General features: G+C 41.3%; 1 protein-coding gene across 8 annotated transcripts in view; it reads right to left on the bottom strand.

Annotated features, from left to right (window-relative positions):
- Positions 1 to 55: 55 nt before the first annotated feature.
- Positions 56 to 20,455, bottom strand: part of uimc1 (ubiquitin interaction motif containing 1) — a 33,504-nt gene continuing 13,104 nt past the window's right edge. For 5 of the 8 annotated variants that reach the window (XM_061898781.1, XM_061898778.1, XM_061898779.1 and 2 more), the window contains 14 exons: positions 14,710 to 15,360; positions 14,517 to 14,644; positions 12,425 to 12,524; positions 12,229 to 12,345; positions 11,720 to 11,766; positions 11,430 to 11,599; positions 11,306 to 11,346; positions 11,176 to 11,248; positions 10,798 to 11,094; positions 4,461 to 4,533; positions 4,281 to 4,383; positions 4,157 to 4,205; positions 4,010 to 4,043; positions 56 to 1,646 (listed from right to left, as the gene is read on the bottom strand). In XM_061898781.1, the coding sequence (XP_061754765.1) occupies positions 1,481 to 1,646; positions 4,010 to 4,043; positions 4,157 to 4,205; positions 4,281 to 4,383; positions 4,461 to 4,533; positions 10,798 to 11,094; positions 11,176 to 11,248; positions 11,306 to 11,346; positions 11,430 to 11,599; positions 11,720 to 11,766; positions 12,229 to 12,345; positions 12,425 to 12,524; positions 14,517 to 14,644; positions 14,710 to 15,360 (2,049 nt within the window). In that variant the 3' untranslated portion in view covers positions 56 to 1,480. Of the gene's footprint in view, positions 1,647 to 4,005; positions 4,044 to 4,156; positions 4,206 to 4,280; positions 4,384 to 4,460; positions 4,534 to 10,797; positions 11,095 to 11,175; positions 11,249 to 11,305; positions 11,347 to 11,429; positions 11,600 to 11,719; positions 11,767 to 12,228; positions 12,346 to 12,424; positions 12,525 to 14,516; positions 14,645 to 14,709; positions 15,361 to 20,455 lie in introns of all 8 variants that reach the window. The other 3 variants (XM_061898785.1, XM_061898782.1, XM_061898786.1) reach the window with 3 other exon arrangements.

Genomic DNA, 20,455 nt, shown 5'->3' with positions numbered 1-20,455 from the left:
GGCATATCTTGTGCCAAAAGTGGAAATTTTTTTGATGATGATTGAGGAAGATAGCTTTATTTTCATGATTTTTTTTATTTAGTTTGTTTTTAATTTACACACAAACATTACAGGCTTTCAAATCTGTATGAATAAGATTTTTAAGTAGGTCTGAATATACATTTGTCAGGATACAAAGATCTCCAGATCAAGGGAAAATGTTATTGAATGAAGGATATTTTTGTTAAATTAAAGGTTCCATATCTCGTAGCATATTTAAATAATTGTTATTCTATGTGCATTTTTTCTATCTCTCTTTTCCAAAACACTAATAAAATAAAAATTTCTGAAAACTAAATTTGAAAATGCATGTTTTTCTTTGTACACCAAGATACTTCCTTCAATATAATGAGCGGAAATGTTACAAAATGCAATTATAATAGCCACTTTAATACTAGCCACTATTTCCGAGAGGAAAAAAGCATACAATACACTGTACTAAATGACACGGCATACAGTTACAGTAACTAAAAAGTACGGCTGCAACAATGAATCGGTTATAGTAAAAAGCTTATCTATATTCTGTTGATTCGACTGTTTAAGTGTAACTAATACAAATAGAGCCAGATGCATGGTGGGCCGGGAACTTTAAATAGGCAGACATAGCATCCACACAACACCCCTGTGCAATGGCCGTGCAGAAACTGATATCCGTGTTAATTTTTATTAATGCAGACGTGTTGAAAGTGCAATTTCAATGTAATGTGCATTTATTAGAATACAAGAATGAAAGTTATGCAAGCAGACAAAATGTTGATTTTAACTATTTTTTTTCTAAAATATGCATTGAGGCTATAAAGTGTTTTACTGACCTACTCGATTTATCAAACTTGTCGATAGATTACTTGATTACTAAAATAACTGCCAGATGCAGCCCTATTGCCAAGCGAAAAAAGCCACATCTTACTTATAGTTTGTATTTATAATTTTGTTTTGAAAATACAGAAAAACTGAACAAAACATATTTTAGAATATTTATTCATTCTGATCCGAGGTGCTAGGTTGTCTCATAGTTTTTTCAATATCATTCTATATTTTAGTGGGCTAATGTGCAATACTGACGTGTTTATCTCAATTCAGCACAGGATGTATTTGACCACAGTATGCTTTTTGTATCAATAAGCTCAAGGAAAAAAACAACAATAAATGCACACAATTATGTGTTGTATTTAAATCAACGCCCAGCATTTTAACAGTTAAGTGCATTTTATGCACATCATACATTAAAAAAAAAAGCAGGGAATGTTTTAATTCACGAAGAGGTAGTCTACAGTAAAGCGCACAAAGTTTATAAATATGCAGACTGAGACATAGAATGATGGTTCCTCTTTTTTTGGAAGTCTTCAAGTTCTTGCATAAACATTTGTTAAAAAGACTGAGGTTAGTCAGAAGGCATCGAGATGTTTTGCCAGTTCTCGCCGTCGTTATTAAAGGCCGATCTTCACCTTCGTTTTTGGCTCGGCTTCTTCAGTCGCTGCTGCCGCTTGAAGTCGATCAGACAGTCGGTGGCTTCTGAGATGGGAGTGAAGGACTTGATGGGCGAGTCGCTGATTGCCAACATGGAAACCCCTCCCGGCTCTTCATCACTCCTCAAATCAATGACATCACTGAAAGTAAAAACACATACAGACGGTGAAAACATTATTGTACAGTATAATCTACTGAGCGCTAAACAAGAAATTCTGCCTTTAATTGTGCTTCTTTGCTACTCTGACATCCCTAACTTGACATAACATCAATGACGTTGTTGAAGGTTTAACATTTGGGGCATGTCTGTTTTCCACCCTATTATTTCCATCCATCCATTTTTTTACCGCTTATTCCCTTCAGGTTTAGCAGGGGGCGCTGAAGCGTATCCCAGCTACAATCGGACGGAAGCCGGGGTACCATTTTTGCCAACACTCCCGGATTTTCCAGGAGACTCTCGAAATTCTCCCATAACAAATTTTCCCTCGAAAATCTCCCGAAATTCAGGTGGCGCTGGAGGCCACGTCCCCTCCAGCTCCATGCGTACCTGAATGACGTGTCGACAGCCTGTTTTCACGTCCGCTTTCCCACAATGTAAACAGTGAGCCTGCCCAATGACGTTATAACTGTAGAATGATCTAGGGCGAGTTCTTGGTTTCTTATGTGGGTTTATTGTTAGGCAGTTTCATTAAGGTCCTCCCAGCGCGGTAACAACACACAACAACAGCAGTCACGTTTTCGTCTACTGTAAAGCAGTTTGTCTGCCGTAAACAGCAATGTTGTGACACTCTTAAACAGGACAATACTGCCATCTACTGTACATGTATATGTGACAATAACATCTACGGCTTTTAGAGAGTGCAGAAGAACGAAGAAGATACAGCCATGGCGACGCCGACAACGAGTACGATGAAGAAATACGCTTGTAAGTTCCAAGCTGCAGCTGCAATTGGACCTGGATAGCCTCCGGAAGAAGTAATGGACTACTGATTGCTTGGCAGTGAAGATCTTCTTCAGGAAGCAAAGATTGAGCCATGCTAGGGAGAGATGGAAGATTCCAGACTCTAGTGCATTTGATGAAAGCACTTTTGTGCGTGTCACACAGCAATGCATAATCAGAGAGGGTGTTCAGCATGGTTACAAAAATAGTGACAGAGAAAAGAACAAGAATGGACAATTCAACCCTTAACTCAACAATGAGTAGATTAGTGTATATATATATATATATATATATATATATATACATATATATATAGCTATGAATTCACTGAAAGTCAAGTATTTCTTATATACAGTGGGGCAAAAAAGTATTTAGTCAGCCACCGATTGTGCAAGTTCTCCCACTTAAAATGATGACAGAGGTCTGTAATTTTTGTCATAGGTACACTTCAACTGTGAGAGACAGAATCCAGGAATTCACATTGTGCGAATTTTAAAGAATTTATTTGTAAATTATGGTGGAAAAATAGTATTTGGTCAACCATTCAAATCTCTCACTGATGGAAGGAGGTTTTGGATCAAAATCTCACGATCCATGGCCCATTCATTCTTTCCTTAACACGGATCAAGCATCCTGCCCCCTTAGCAGAAAAACAGCCCCAAAGCATTATGTTTCCACCACCATGCTTCACGGTCGGTATGGTGTTCATGGGATGCAACTCGGTATTCTTTTTCCTCCAAACACGACGAGTTTAGTTTTTACCAAAATGGACACATGGATGATACAGCAGAGGATTGAGAGAATGTCATGTGGTCAGATGAAACCAAAATAGAACTTTTTGGTATAAACTCAACTTGTCGTGTTTGGAGGAAGAAGAATACAGATTTGCATCCCAAGAACACCATAACGACTGTGAAGCATGGGGGCGTAAACATCATTCTTTGGGGCTGTTTTTCTGCTAAGGGGACAGGACGATTGATCCGTGTTAAGGAAAGAATGAATGGGGCCATGTATTGTGAGATTTTGAGCCCAAACCTCCTTCCATCAGTGAGAGCTTTGAATGGTTGACCAAATACTTATTTTCCACCATAATTTACAAATAAATTTGTTAAAATTCCTGCAATGCGAATTCCTGGATTTTTTTTTCACATTCTGTCTCTCACAGTTGAAGTGTACCTATGATGAAAATTACAGACCTCTGTCATCATTTGAAGTGGGAGAACTTGGACAAACGGTGGCTGACTAAATACTATTTTGCCCCACTGTATATATATATATATGGAATACTTGACTTGGTGAGTTCTGGCTATATACTCCTCCCCTCTTCACCACGCCCCCACCTCCCGAAATCGGAGGTCTCAAGGTTGGCAAGTATACATTACACCCTGGACAAGTCGCCACCTCATCGCAGGGCCAACACAGATAAGACAACATTCACACTCACATTCACACACTTTTACTCTATAGTGCTAAATAGCTACTACATATCTGCAATAGCTTGAAGGCTACAAACTGTCAAAGGCTCACAACATTGTAATTGAAAAGTAAACACAGCTTACGCACACTTGCTGAAGTTTGGATCTGGACTGGCTGGCTCCTGAAAACAAAAATATTAATGCAGATTGGGATTTTTTCTCTACAAATGTCTCTGTCGCTGATATTTGGAATCAAACAAATGTTATCGTTCCAGTTTTGTTTTGTTGGGCTTACCTGAATCACGGCTGTCTATTTGCGCCAGAGCAGACAATAGAGGTCCTTTCTGTATGGTTAAAAATACGCTATATAATATGTAACAAAAGTAATTTTTGTCTCAGACTGAGGTAGCGAGCCTTACCACAGGGATCTTTGGGGCCTGCTGTTGGATGCACAGCTCTGTGTGCATGGCAAACTCTCGCACAGGCACATTTTTTTGACAGACGTAACATTTCTCCTGGATTCTGTGGGAAATCCATAATTAATCATGAAAACAAACAAAAAAAAAGACCTTCTGTGAAACAGGTTGGATGCTAATTACTTGACAGTGCTGCAGGCATTGCCCTCCTCCTTGGCTACCCGCCTTTTCCTCTTCTTTCGAGGCGTCAAGGACACTAAAAAAAGAATAAACAACGCATTGACAATGACATCTAGTGGTATAAAAATTTGTATACGAGCCCCAAGACTGGCTGGATCAGAGTGAACTTTATTGGTAGAGCAATACGAATAAATATGACTAGTATTTTTGAGTTTTAAAAATGGTTGCGGGTGCACCATTGACCACATTCACAGATGCCGTATATGGACAAGAGTATACAGTAGGGATGTCATTGACACATACAAAAAGTGAAAACGGTTGTTAATTTATAAAGAACTAAGTTACATTCCAGGTTACTTTTAGCAGCTGCTGACAACACCACAACATAAAAAGTGGACCCCGACTTAAAAAAGTTGAAAAACTTATTCGGGTGTTACCATTTAGTGGACAATTGTACAGAATATGTACTGTACTGTGCAATCTACTAATAAAAGTTTCAATCAATCAATCAATCAATTAAACGCAGCGTTTTTTCCAATTGCTTGTATTCTGTCACGTGACTTTTTCTCAGGAAGATGGCTGTTGTGCAGCAAGCAGCACGTGAACTATTCAAGTACACAAGGGGCCTAGATGTTCCAAAAAAAGCAGATATGAGCAAAAAAAAATATATATATGCAATGGAATAGATCCCTATACTTTAGCAAATAAAGATTTGTCGAGTGCTAGTAAGGATTATCTGTCAGTGGGAGTTCCCAGACATGTTGAACTACAAACCCTGTTTCAATATGAGTTGGGAAATTGTGTTAGATGTAAATATAAACAAAATACAATGATTTGCAAATCATTTTTAACCCATATTCAGTTGAATATGCTACAAAGACAACATATTTGATGTTCAAACTGATAAACATTTTTTTTTTTGCAAATAATCATTAACTTTTTTTAGAATTTGATGCCAGCAACACGTGACAAACAAGTTGGGAAAGGTGGCAATAAATACTGATAAAGTTGAGGAATGCTCATCAAACACTTATATGGAACATCCCACAGCTGTGCAGGCTAATTGGGAACAGGTGGGTGCCATGATTGGGTATAAAAGCAGCTTCCATGAAATGCTAAGTAATTCACAAATAAGATGGGGTGAGGGTCACCACTTTGTAAGCAAAATGTCGAACAGTTTTAGAACAACATTTCTCAACGAGCTATTGCAAGGAATTTAGGGATTTTGCCGTCTACGGTCCGTAAAATCATCAAAAAGTTCAGAAAATCTGGAGAAATCACTGCACGTAAGCGATGATATTACGGACTTTTGATCCCATAGGCGGTACTGCATCAAAAACCGACATCAGTGTGTAAAGGATATCACTCTATGGGCTCAGGAACACTTCATAAAACCACTGTCAATAACTAGAGTTGGTCGCTACATCTGTAAGTGCAAGTTAAAACTCTACTATGCAAAGCCAAACCCATTTATCAACAATATCCAGAAACGCCGCCTGCTTGGCTGGGCCCGAGCTCACCTAAGATGGACTGATGCAAAGTGGAAAGGTGTTCTTTGGTCTGACGAGTCCACATTTCAAATTATATTTGGAAACTGTGGACGTGGTGTCCTCCAGAAAAAAGTAGAAAATAACTTTGGATTGTTTTTGCACTAATTTCAAAAGTCAGCATCTGTGATGGTATGGAGGTGTATTAGTGCCCAAAGCATAGGTAACTTACACATCTGTGAAGGCACCATTAATGCTGAATGGTCCATACAGGTTTTGGAGCAACATATGTTGTCATCCAAGCAACGTTATCGTGGACGCCCCTGCTTATTTCAGCAAGACAAGTCTTACAACAGTGTGGCTTTGTAAAAAAAAAAGAGTGCGGGCCCACCTGTAGTCCAGACTTGTCTCCCATCGAAAATGTGTGGCGCATTATGAAGCGTAAAATACGACAGCGGAGACCCCGGACTGTTGAACGACTGAAGCTCTACATAAAACAAGAATGGTAAAGAATTCCACTTTCAAAGCTTCAACACTTAGTTTCCTCATTTCCCAAACGTTTGAGTGTTGTTAAAAGAAAAGGTGATGCAACACAGTGGTGAACATGTCCTTTCCCAAATACTTTGGCACATGTTGCAGCCATGAAATTCTAAGTTAATTATTATTTGCAAAAAAAAATTAGTTTATGAGTTTGAACATAAAATATCTTGTCATTGTTGTGCATTCAGTTGAATATGGGTTGAAAAGGATTTGCAAATCATTGTATTCCGTATATATTAACATCGAACTCAATTTCCCAACTCATATGGAAACGGGATTTGTATCTTGTGCTCCAGATGTTATTCTAAACAACAAAACAGATGAAAACCTGGAAAACTTCTTTGTGTGTGGCTGAGTCAAGGATATTTGTATCAACACTACTGGATAAGCAGATTTTTATTGCTCGGGTAAGGTTGCCTTTCATGATTCAACTTTGCGTTTCTCGAGGATGCGTCCATGTAAAAAAACTAGAGCGACTAGCACCCGACAGCTGACACCCGTGACTGCATATCGATTTAACACACTAACAATTACTGATTCATTACCATATTTGATTTTTGTACTGTTGCGACACAAATGAACAAGAGGGGAGACGCAGAAGTACCTTTCCTAAGAAAGTATCATTGAACCTGACTTACTGGGTTCAATTTGTTAAAAATTTAAATACTAACAATATCAAGATAAAACTTAAATGGGAAATACAAACACCGTTGCCATATGAGTTGGGAAATTGTGTTGGATGTATATATAAATGGAATACAATGATTTGCAAATCCTTTTTAGCCCATATTCATTTGAATGCACTACAAAGACAAGATATTTGATGTTCAAACTCAAACTTTTTTTTTTTTTTGCAAATAATAATTAACTTAGAATTTCATGGCTGCAACACGTGCCAAAGCAGTTGGGAAACGAAATGTTCACCACTGTTTTATTTTACATCACCTTTTCTTTTAACAACACTCAATAAACGTTTGGGAACTGAGGAAACTAATTGTTGAAGCTTTGAAAGTGGAATTCTTTACCATTCTTGTTTTATGTAGAGCTTCAGTCGTTCAACAGTCCGGGGTCTCCGCTGTCGTATTTTACGCTTCATAATGTGCCACCCATTTTCGATGGGAGACAAGTCTGGACTGCAGGCGGGCCAGGAAAGTACTCGCACTCTTTTCTTACGAAGCCACACTGATGTAACACTTGTCTTGCTGAAATAAGCAGGGGCGTGCATGATAACGTTGCTTGGATGACAACATATGTTCCTCCAAAACCTGTATGGACCTTTCAGCATTAATGGTGCCTTCACAGATGTGTAAGTTACCCATGCCTTGGGCACTAATGCACCTCCATACCATCACAGATGCTGTCTTTTGAACTTTGTGCCTATAACAATCTGAATGGTTATTTTCCTCTTTGTTCTGGAGGACACCACGTCCCCCGTTTCAAAATATAATTTGAAATGTGGACTTGTCAGACCACAGAACACCTTTCCACTTTGCATCAGTCTATCTTAGGTGAGCTTGGGCCCAGCCAAGCCGGCGGCGTTTCAGGATATTATTGATAAATGGGTTTGGCTTTGCATAGTAGAGTTTTAACTTGCACTTACAGATGTAGCGACCAACTGTAGTTACTGACAGTGGTTTTATGAAGTGTTCCTGAGCCCATGTAGTGATATCCTTTACACACTGATGTCGGCTTTTGATGCAGTACCGCCTGAGGGATCAAAAGTCTATAATATCGCTTACATGCAGTGATTTCTCCAGATTCTCTTAACTTTTTGATGATTTTACGGACCATAGATCGTAAAATCCCTAAATTTCTTGCAATTACTCGTTGAGAAATGTTGTTCTAAAACTGTTCGACAATTTGCTTACAAAGTGGTGACCCTCACCCCATCCTTGTTTGTGAATTACTTAGCATTTCATGGAAGCTGCTTTTATACCCAATCATGGCACCCAACTGTTCCCAATTAGCCTGCACACATGTGGGAAATTCCATGTAAGTGTTTGATGAGCATTCCTCAACTTTATCAGTATTTATTGCCACCTTTCCCAACTTGTTTGTCACGTGTTGCTGGCATCAAATTCTAAAGTTAATGATTATTTGCACAAAAAAAAATGTTTATCAGTTTGAACATCAAATATGTTGTCTTTGTAGTATATTCAACTGAATATGGGTTGAAAATGATTAGCAAATCATTGTATTCCGTTCATATTTACATCTAACACAATTTCCCAACTCATATGGAAACGGGGTTTGTACTAAAAGAGTTACGTTGATCAACAATATATCAAACGAACCTTTAACGTGTGATCACTTCAAACGTGCGTTCTTCAACTCTGCTCCATTGGGAGCTTGGACTGGAGTGTGTGCCAACTTCATCGTTTTTTTTCGTAAAATCTTGCACTCTTTTGCCCTTCTTGATTACCTCTCGAGGAACTCTTAAGAAACATTTACCCTTTTCGCAATTTGAACGGTTCGTGCAACCCAAAACAACACGTTTTTCTTTGAGAAAGGCTAAATGGCGCCTAGTACCCATTGACAACAGACGCTGGCTTGACCACCACACACATTTAATGGGGACTACGTGGCGCAGTTGGCAGAGTTGCCGTGCCAGCAACCTGAGGGTTCCTGGGTCGATCCCCACCTTATACCAACCTCGTCATGTCCGTTGTGTCCTTGAGCAAGACACTTCACCCTTGCTCCTGATGGGTCCTGGTTATCGCCTTGCATGGCAGCTCCCCCGCCATCAGTGTGTGAATGGGTCAATGTGGAAATAGTGTCAAAGCGCTTTGAGTACCTTGAAGGTAGAAAAGCGCTATACAGATATAACCCATTTATCATTTAATGAGCCGGACGTAAGCTGGGCGTGATATCATGTAAATCCAAGCAAGTCACTATATTGGAAGTGCAATTTCAACAGTAATTTCAACAATGTTGATTAAAGTTGAACTTAAAAACTTTTTCCTGAAACATATATTTTTTTAGGTAAAAATAACACAAATACATTGATTTTGATTTAACATAAATACAGTCTTTCTTAAGTTAACTTAACATAAATACTTCTTTACTTTGGGCACCCTGCTGTAGAGGCTAGTTCTTTGTGGACACTTTAATTCTAGTACTGTAGCCTATTTGTTCATTTTATGGTCACATACTGAATGGGGTTGTCGAACGTCAGCGGCAGAAGTCGTAAAATCAGCTGTTTCACCTGGCGGTTTTTTAACGTTTGATTAAGAGGGGGAGAACTGGGAAGTTGTTTAGGCAAAAAATTGGCTGACTGCCTGGTTGTTTTATCATATATCAATGCCTTTTTACATGTAAATGCTTTGTTTTGTATCCAAAATAAAACAATACTTGTGAGAAGTGTTCAGACAATTTGGCTTGTTAGCTTGCTGTCACAGGCGAGCGATGGTTATCATAGTTCAGAGGAGAGTTGTTATAGGTTGGATGCTGGAAATTGTTTGATGCGTGGAAACTGTCAGTCTTAAAGTATTGCCTCTTGTTGATTTTTTCATGTGCACGTCATGTAACGCATGTTTGCAATACAAGGTGTCAAGATCGGTGGGGTGTGAGGCTGATGTGAAGATCTCATCAGCATAAAGTGGACAATAAATCTTAATATTGTTGTCATTAGCTGACAAGAAATCAAAATAAAGGCTGTATTTCCAGCATGAAAATGCCAATTTATGTCTCCCCTTGCGTGCATAGTATGTATTACAAGTGACTCGTCCTTGTGCTCAAAACGTGACTTGCCACAAGCATGTCACTCCCCGAGACAGAAGAAAAAAGATTTTTTTTTTTTAATTGAGGACAAAAAAAAAGGTAGCAATGCACATTAACTTGACTGTAATCTCATTACCGTTTTGGAAATAGTAACACGTTAGATTACTCGTTACTGAAAAATGTGGTCATAGTAAAGCATTACTGGTTGACACACGTAGGATAGAGGAGTCTCTGTCCATAGTCTTTCTTTGCCTTATTTCTCATAGCCATTTGTGCGTAACTGTGCAAGTTTGCACGCACATTTCAAGCGTACTAAATAAAGACACAAGACAGTTTCAGTCTTGATAAAGCACATTGAGATTGCTAAATTATTATACTTGGATCTACCTTCTCAATATTGTGGATGCTTTGAGAATCAGCATATATGGTACATGAAATAGATTGAGCTCCCTATTTTGCTGATTTAAGAAATGCAATCCTTGGTTTAGTAGGTCAGCCTTTTGTGCGTTAACAAGTTTTCACAAGTTTTAATACACACACATATTTGCTAGATAAGGCCCAAAGTGTAACTGTGCTGTATAGAGTATTCCAACCTTGCAAATATTCCGGATCAAGCATGTTCTCGTCCACGGTGGCCCCCTCTTCCTCGCCATCGCAGTACGCCGCATGCATCTCGATCTTGCCGATGGGAAACGTTCCTTGACAAATCGGACACTCCATGTTGACCTCAGGGCTAGCCTGAGAGAGGCCAACTGGATCCAACTCAGGCGAATGTGACCTTAGACAGCCTTGCCCCAAATTCTGCTCCTCTCCCTCATCAGCTGAGGCGGGTTTTCTTTCAACAAGTCTGCCAACAAAGTGATTTGCCTGCTCGTCTCCGTTTGTTAAGACTGCAACCAGTGAGATAAATACAATTTTTTCCCAGATGTGGTTACGGCTTTGTTGCACCACCCCGAGTTTTAAAAGCTTACCTTCCATCTTCTCCTTTTCAGCAGCCAGATCAGCACATATCTTGGTGATTTCACCACATTCAGGACTGTTTGGCTACAGATGGAAGGTTTAATATTTATTTGACATATTGACATTTTAATTGCAAGTCACCTTAGAAAGATCTGTATGATCTTCATCGCTCAGTTGGGTTTCTGCAGTTAAAAGAAGGCGAGTCATTAAGCATTGTGAGCAGAACCTATGTACTAACTAAGTGTAGTAAAATAAATTCCAGTACCAGGACAAACCACGCAGTTGTCAGACCCCAGCTGATCTTCCTCTCCACAGTCAGTCTCATCATCTTCTCTCTCTTTTTCCTCAAGTTGCTTTCCCTTTTCCTCCTCAGGCTCAACTGGAACGCTGTCAACGTCCTGACTCAGCTTTTTGTCCCTCAGTCTGAGACCACGCCTACAATAAATCATGAACCGCATCACTCACAGCTACGCAAAAGCTTGTGTGGAGTAAGTTACTTCCTGTGATTTAGACTTTAAGTCAAAGGTACAGAAAATCTAGCAAGCAGGTTTTTACCTTCGAAGAACTTTGTGACGTTCAGATGATTCAGGTAAAGGGCATGTCTGGGAAAAAAAATGGAAGCTTTTACAGAACTTCATCTCTTCAGTAAATTATTGTAAAATTGTGTTATATATTAGCACCAAACGTAAGAAAAATGTCTCATATCTCTCAGCCAGTTGAGACTGTCAAAATAAAAAAGGCTCGCGATACACCTTTTTGAATAACACAAAGACCTCTGCTAGCTATCATCCAGTCAGCTATAAAGCTGTTAGCACTGTAGCTCACATAACTATGCAATTGTGGTTAATGTTTGCATCATCCTATCTTACTCCTCAATGTTATGTGGTATGTGATATATGGCATTCATTATATCAGATGAAGGAAGTTACTGTGTAAAAAGTGGATCACATGCATAATAGTGCTTCTGGGATTGACTGGTGTCCACAAATGCAGCTAATTCACAATAAAGCTACTGAGACACAAAACAGCATGTTGCCGGTAGTGCTTACCACTAAATAACTTACTAGCGACCTCACCTCTGGCTGCGGCACGATCCCATCCCCCCATTCAGCCTTCCTGAGCAGACACCTCTGAGCCTCCTTCAAGCTCTTCTCATACACCTCCATCTGCGCCAGAATCACCTGATAGGCAGATAAAAACATGAAATAATAAAATGTTTTCAGTTTTTGCAGAACTGGATAATGATGCTAATGTGACAACCTGTGTGTAGGCATCTGCATCCAGACCTCGTGGACAAAAGGGAATGCCCCAGTAGTAGTGAACCGATGGCTGGGTGGAAACAGACGTCTGATTGGTCTGACTGTAAATAAGACATACATCAAGGACATCAAATAATACTTTAATGAGGTACCAAAATTATTAAATAATTAGAATATTATGTTTGTCGATGTCATGACAATACTTAATGTATGTGTGAGTTCCCAAAAGATGACCTCTTAATGCAATATTGTTGTCTACCCCCATTAGTGCTGCACGACTATGGCCAAAATAATCACGATTATTTTTTTTAATCAAGATTGATGTCACGATTATTCATGTTAGGTAAATTATAGTGTTGCCCACAGATCAGCACTTTATCTTGACCTAATCATACATTTGATCGTTTGTAGTGTGAAACATGTATAATAAATGACAAAATACAAAAATATATATAGTCATTTAGCGTAACAAATGAAAGGGGTCCATTATTGCGCAATTACAATTCTGCATCCCCTAGATCAGGGGTCTCAAACACGCGGCCCGCGGGCCGCAATTGGCCCGTGAGACGTTATTTTGCGGCCCGCACCTTTAAGTGAAATTTTAATGTTGGTGCGGCCCGCGAGTTTTATATGAATGACGCTTTACAGCGCCATATTTGTATACCCTCGATTTTTCCGGGAGACTCACAATTTTAAGTGCCCCTCCAGGGGTAATCATTCCCCCAAATTTCACCCAAATATCAATATTAAGGGGGCATCGTGGAGGCACTGCCTTTAGCGTCTTCTACATCCTGTACCAACAGCGTGACAGCCCAGCCACATGTTGTATTTGGTTTCTGCAGACGCAGTAAGTGACTGCAAGACATAGTTGATCAACAGCCACACAGGTCACACTGAGGGTGGCCGTATAAACAACTTTAACACTGTTACAAATATGTGCCACACTGTGAACCCACACCAAACCAGAATGACAAACACATTTTGAGAGAACATCCGCACCATAACACAACAGAACAAATAACCAGAATCCAATGTACCCCTAACCCTTCCGGGCTACACTATACACCCCTGCCCTCCAGAAGCCCGCCCCCTATTGTAGCCCGGAAGAGTTAGGGCTGCATTGGATTCTTGGTGTTTGTTTTGTTGTGTTTATGTTGTGTTACAGTGCGGCTGTTCTCCCAAAATGTGTTTGTCAATCTTGTTTGGTGTGGGTTCACAGTGTTGCGCATATTTGTAACAGTGATGAAGTTGTTTATACGACCACCCTCAGTGTGACCTGTATGGCTGTTGATCACGCCCTTAATATTGTTGTCCAGGTGCAATCCAGGAGAATGACTGCGCAGGGAGATTGTCGGGAGGGGCACTGATATTCGGGTGTCCCCCGGTAAGATCGCGAGAGTTGACAAGTATGTTGCTAGGGCGGGAAAGCCATTCAAAGAAGGTGAATTCATTAAAAAGTGCATTTTAGATTTTTAAGAAATCTTTTCTTGCGGCCCAGCCTCACCCAGTTTCTGCATCCAGTGGCCCCCAGGTAAATTGAGTTTGAGACCCCTGCCTTAGATCCATACGAATGCGCAGAGGGAAGAGAAGCATGAATTCTAACAGACCGTATGTCTTGGCAGTGTTCGCACTCTAAGAAAACTGTCTCCAGACTTTACTTAGCATGATGGCTAGCTGCTAGTGGGACTCCAGGGATACAAGTAAAACAGTGTGTTGTGCAGGTGTCCACACCTGTCAATATTTAATATTAGCAGTGCGGCCTGTACCGGATTCCGAGGACTTCGTAGAAGTGAAACAAGTTTGTTGTTGAGGTCGTTGTGGTAATGGCGCTCTGTGCCGATTCACAATGACCACTGGTGTGGGCGGTGGCACTGTTGTTTTTCTGTCGCCACGGCTGTGAGAGTGCTTCATTTGATATGCAGCGGAGCCTGCCTTTTAAATGTTAATATCGCTTACAATCACCCTCATTATAATCGAGGCATTTTAAATCGTGATTCAAATGTTATTAATTGTGCAGCTCTACAATTGTTATTAGTTCTTGTTAAAGGTTGTGTGCTGGTTATGCAATATGGTGAAGTGTATGAAATGTTTACCTGCAGCTTAGGGTATTTGTCTCTGGGGTGACTTCAGCTTCAGCCCTGTGGTTCTGACCGGCCGCTTGGTCTCCAGAAGGAGGAAAACGCTTCTCCTCTGGAAAAACTGGACTGGGTGAGCTCACCAGCTGGATGGTAAAATAAAAACACAATCAACGTCTTATTTTATAGCGAATGTATGCTGCATATGTACTGTCTCTCTCTGTTCCTCGTCTTCTTCGGACCAGCGTAGCGTCATATCACTGGTTAGCGCTGCTTCCGAGGTTCCCTTGAAAACATCGTTCGGCACCAGCGCAGCTCCTTGGTTTGTTGAGGGGACTTGCTCCCCATCTGTCTCCAGTAAGACACAACTTTCTGAGTATGGTCGAGAGTCCTTGAAGGAGGTAAGGTGCTTGGCAGGAGCGGGGCTCCTCGGGAATACCGGGCTTTTAGGCGGACAGGATGTGAGCCTCATAGATGGGCTCAAACTCTCTTCAGAGGAGAAGTTTACGTCTGAATTTTTTCTCTCTGGGTAGAGAACTTGTGAGTCACAAGTACCTGCCGGAGACCCGCCATGCTGGGTGTCTCTTCCAAACACTGGACTTTTTAGATAGTCCCCACAGTGCATTTCAGTATCGTCGCCCTGATCTGACCCAGAGAAGAGGGGACTTTTGTGACACACCGAAGACAAGTTCTCAGGTACGCTCAGCTCAGCCTCGAGTTGGGAGCCCAACACATATCCGGGGGACTTACAGGTCTCCAAAAGGAACTGGTTTAGAGGGGAGAGGGTGACCTTGGCTTTGCTCATGGGAAACACGGGGGATTTACAGTGCTGGTAGTCGTCGATCTGCGTGGAATCACAGCTCTGATTGATCAGGGAAAGAAAAAAAAAAAAAAAGTGTCATATGACAAACAACTAGAAGTGTAACTAGCCATAAACAAAGACATGGTACACACTGATGCTATTCAATGAGAAGGTGTCATTTTCAAAAATCTATCAAAGCAAAACGAAATATAACGCGAATAATGGCTAAAAAATAGTAATTGAGGTAAAGTTGAGCATCAAAGCGCACTGACGCACAATAAATCGTTATCAGCTGAGATGCCACAGATCCCCAGATTTGTGAAAATTCGGCTCATTATTGATCAACTATTGTAAAATAATTTTGTTGATTTATAAAACCAATAATGGTTATCAACTTCGAGGTTGTTATAATTAAAAAAAAAAGGTTGTCCATATGAATCATTTATAGAGGTAGTAATCTCTTCCAGCAAGAAGCTGTTTTTAAATCACAACTTAAAGGGGCCCTGTTTTGCAAAAACAACTTTTAAATAAATGATAAATGGGTTATACTTGTATAGTGCTTTTCTACCTTCAAGGTATTCAAAGCACTTTGACACTACTTCCACATTTACCCATTCCCACACTGATGAGAGAGCTGCCATGCAAGGCGCTAAGCTGCACCCATCAGGAGCAAGGGTGAAGTGTCTTGCATAGGGTTGGGTATCGTTTGAATTCGAACGATTCCGATTCTTTGTTTCGATTCAGATTCTTGACGATTCTCGATTCCGATTCTTTCTTTTTATGAACTTTACTATAAATTCCTCACAGGGCTGTTTTCAACTAGAATATAAATATCAGATCTATGAACTTGAATATAAATATTATACATTATGAATACATTTTCACAGGGGTACACTTTCATCAAGAGAGCTTTATTTTTGAAAACCTCATGAAAACACATTTACACATAAGTGTATGATGCTGCAGGAAACCTCATGAAAACACATTTACACACACAAGTGTATGATGCTTTAGGTACGTAAACATGTTACCGTGCTCCCAGTGATGGGCTAACCTGGTGCAGAAAAGTAAATAAACAATAAGAAACAACTTGCAAAACCCAGTCCAGATCAGCAGCAGGTACAGTATAAAATCAGAGACAGTTCTTGTTTAGGAAAATGACCATATCCGCCTTCTCAGGCAGGATGCGTGAGCCTTCTGGACAGATAGTGTCTCCTGTTGAAGACGGGACACGCATTTATTTGTACTCCATGAACTCGGAGCTGCTTCATCATGTTCGACGTGCACCCTCCTAAGCACGAAACAGTCCTGTTGCACGTGTTATATTTCGCCGATATTTCATTTTTTTTAGTAAAATAAAGCCCCACTTTCGACCGTCGACGCCCGCTATCCATGCTTGACTGACTGGCTCGGCTATGCTAACACTTCCGGCGGTGGGCGCTTCTTCGTTGGTGTTCAGCGGCTTCTTCTTCCGGGTCGGCGGACAGGGTATCGAAACTAGGAATCGAAATTTAAACTTTTGAACGATTCCGGGAGAATCGGAAAGTTAATCCCGGTTCCAATCGACACTCGATACCCAACCCTAGTTGCGCACGGCCACTCTCCCACTGTGCCACGCCGTCCCTTACTTATTGGTACTAGTTGTGTATTTGGGAACTGCCTAAGTCCTAAAAATATGAAATCAAACCATGGAGTAATTGTGGAGATATCAATAAAACAATCTTGCCTTACTTCATAATTCCAGGAAACCAGTCGTTTGGAATTTCCCCCATTGGTTACATTTTTGCCATTGGTGACATCAACAGATTATCCATATAAAGTAGAGATATACCCAAACTGCTGTGTTTAATAACTTATAAATGCAGGTTTACTTAAGCTAAAACTAATTAGTACTGCTCTAATCTCATCCGCCTCAAAAAACCAATCCTAAATATTTGTTCAGTACAGTAGCATCGCTAACCCAACAAGGGATTACCTCCAGCAGCTCCACCTACTCGGCTGATGACTTTATGAATTTCTTTAATAAGGAAATTGAACTCATTAGAAAGGAGTTTAAAGATAATGCGTCCCAGCTCCAACTGGGTTCCATAAACACAGATTCATATGTATGTATGACTGATATTGTCCTCCAAAATAATCTCTCTCTTTTTAAAGAAATAACATTAGAGGAACTCCTGCGACTTGTAAATGGGACAAAACTAACAACATGTTTACTTGACCCACACTTCCTGAGAAACTTAAAGAGGAGGTGTTTGTAATATTAGGACAATCAGTGCTAAATCTGATTAACTTACCACTTTTGTCTGGCACGGTTCCCCTAGCATTCAAATAAGCGGTTATTCATCCTCTGCTCAAAAGACCTAACCTCGATCCTGACCTCATGGTAAACTACCGGCCGGTGTCCCACCTTTGTGGGACACCTTTCATACTGATTTCAGTCACGCAAAAATGTCTAATGACCTATTGCCAACTATGGATGCTGATGCGTCATCCGTGTTGCTGCTACTTGATATTAGCGCTGCTTTCGAAAACGTTGATCATAATATTCAATTAGAACGTACCAAAACACGTATTGGTATGTCAGACTTATTAGCCTTTTCTTGGTTTAACTCCTATCTTTCTGACTGTGCGTCTCGTATAACAATGTGACTTCAGAGTATGTTAAGGTAACGTACGGACTTCCACAACATTTGGTTCTTTCCCTTGCACTCTTCAGCATCTACATGCTGCCGCTAGGTGACATCATACGCAAATACGTTATTAGCTTTCACTGTTATGCTTATGACACCAAACTCTACACGCCTCTAAAGCTGACCAACACGGCAGATTGTAGTCAACTTAAATTAAATTGAATAATGGTTGTCCAGCACTTTTTTGCATCTTAACCTCTAGGAAAACGGAAATGCTGATTATTGGTCCTGCTAGACACAGACACCTATTTAATAATACCACATTAACATTTGACAAGAAAACAATTACGCAAAGCGACTCGGTACAGAAACTCGGTATTATCTTAAACACAACTCTCTCATTTAAGTCAACCATTAAAAGTGTTACTAAAACAGTAAGGGTGTGGTAAAAAAACGATTCGAATACGAATCGAATCCGTAGTGCGATTCAGAATCGATTCCCTTTTTTTTTTTTTTAACCAATCCAACAAACCAGTACACAGCAATACCCTAACAATGCAATCCAATTCCAAAACCAAATCTGACCCAGCACTGCAATAAAAAGAGCAATTGAGAGAAGACACAAACACGACACAGAACAAACCACAGGGATGGGAATGAAGATTTACAAAATCAGCTGAAAATGTTTTAACCTTAAAACACAGATTTGCGGAAGGCCACATAGCGGCCGCACCCAAGTGCACTCAGTGCACTCGCCTGCTAAGGGGGTCTTGGGGCATGCCCCCCAGAAAAAATTTGAAATCTATGTTAGCTTAGGATTCATTCCTGCTATTTTGAGTGAAAATCTAACAATATTCTTCTGACCAAAATTTCACATTTATTAGCAAATATTTTCATAAAAATGTATCATGTGATGAAATTTATGTATACAAGTTTACACATATATCAAATTCTTGCACACTTTTGGATTATAGACAAAAATAGGTCTACAAATGGATTAACCAGAATTCAAAATATAACAATTTTGAAATACATCCATCCATCCATCCATCATCTTCCGCTTATCCGAGGTTGGGTCGCGGGGGCAACAGCCTAAGCAGGGAAACCCAGACTTCCCTCTCCCCAGCCAATTCGTCTAGCCCTTCCCGGGGGATCCCGAGGCGTTCCCAGGCCAGCCGGGAGACATAGTCTTCCCAACGTGTCCTGGGTCTTCCCCGTGGCCTCCTACCGATTGGACGTCCCCTAAACACCTCCCTAGGGAGGCGTTCGGGTGGCATCCTGACTAGATGCCCGAACCACCTCATCTGGCTCCTCTCGATGTGAAGGAGCAGCGGCTTTACTTTGAGTTCCTCCCGGATGGCAGAGCTTCTCACCCTATCTCTAACGGAGAGCCCCGCCACACGGCGGAGGAAACTCATTTCGGCCGCTTGTACCCGTGATCTTATCCTTTCGGTCATGACCCAAAGCTCATGACCATAGGTGAGGATGGGAACGTAGATCGACCGGTAAATTGAGAGCTTTGCCTTCCGGCTCAGCTCCTTCTTCACCACAAAGGATCGGTACAACGTCCGCATTACTGAAGACGCCGCACAGATCCGCCTGTCGATCTCACGATCCACTCTTCCCTCACTCGTGAACAAGACTCCTAGGTACTTGAACTCCTCCACTTGGGGCAGGGTCTCCTCCCCAACCCGGAGATGGCATTCCACCTTTTTCCGGACGAGAACCATGGACTCGGACTTGGAGGTGCTGATTCTCATTCCGGTCGCTTCACACTCGCCTGCGAACCGATCCAGCGAGAGCTGAAGATCCCGGTCAGATGAAGCCATCAGGACCACATCATCTGCAAAAAGCAGAGACCTAATCCTGCGGTTACCAAACCGGAACCCCTCAACGCCTTGACTGCGCCTAGAAATTCTGTCCATAAAAGTTATGAACAGAATCGGTGACAAAGGACAGCCTTGGCGGAGTCCAACCCTCACTGGAAATGTGTTCGACTTACTGCCGGCAATGCGGACCAAGCTCTGGCACTGATCGTACAGGGAGCGGACCGCCACAATAAGACAGTCCGATACCCCATACTCTCTGAGCACTCCCCACAGGACTTCCCGAGGGACACGGTCGAATGCCTTCTCCAAGTCCACAAAGCACATGTAGACTGGTTGGGCAAACTCCCATGCACCCTCAAGAACCCTGCCGAGAGTATAGAGCTGGTCCACAGTTCCACGACCAGGACGAAAACCACACTGTTCCTCCTGAATCCGAGGTTCGACTGTCCGGCGTAGCCTCCTCTCCAGTACCCCTGAATAAACCTTACCGGGAAGGCTGAGGAGTGTGATCCCACGATAGTTGGAACACACCCTCCGGTCCCCCTTCTTAAAGAGAGGAACCACCACCCCGGTCTGCCAATCCAGAGGTATCACCCCCGATGTCCACGCGATGCTGCAAAGTCTTGTCAACCAAGACAGCCCCACAGCATCCAGAGCCTTAAGGAACTCCGGGCGGATCTCGTCCACCCCTGGGGC

Source organism: Nerophis ophidion, linkage group LG04 (genome assembly GCF_033978795.1).
Source record: "Nerophis ophidion isolate RoL-2023_Sa linkage group LG04, RoL_Noph_v1.0, whole genome shotgun sequence".
Lineage (NCBI taxonomy): Eukaryota > Metazoa > Chordata > Actinopteri > Syngnathiformes > Syngnathidae > Nerophis > Nerophis ophidion.
Note: the sequence above shows the minus strand (reverse complement) of the source record. Positions and strands in the feature narration are given on the sequence as shown.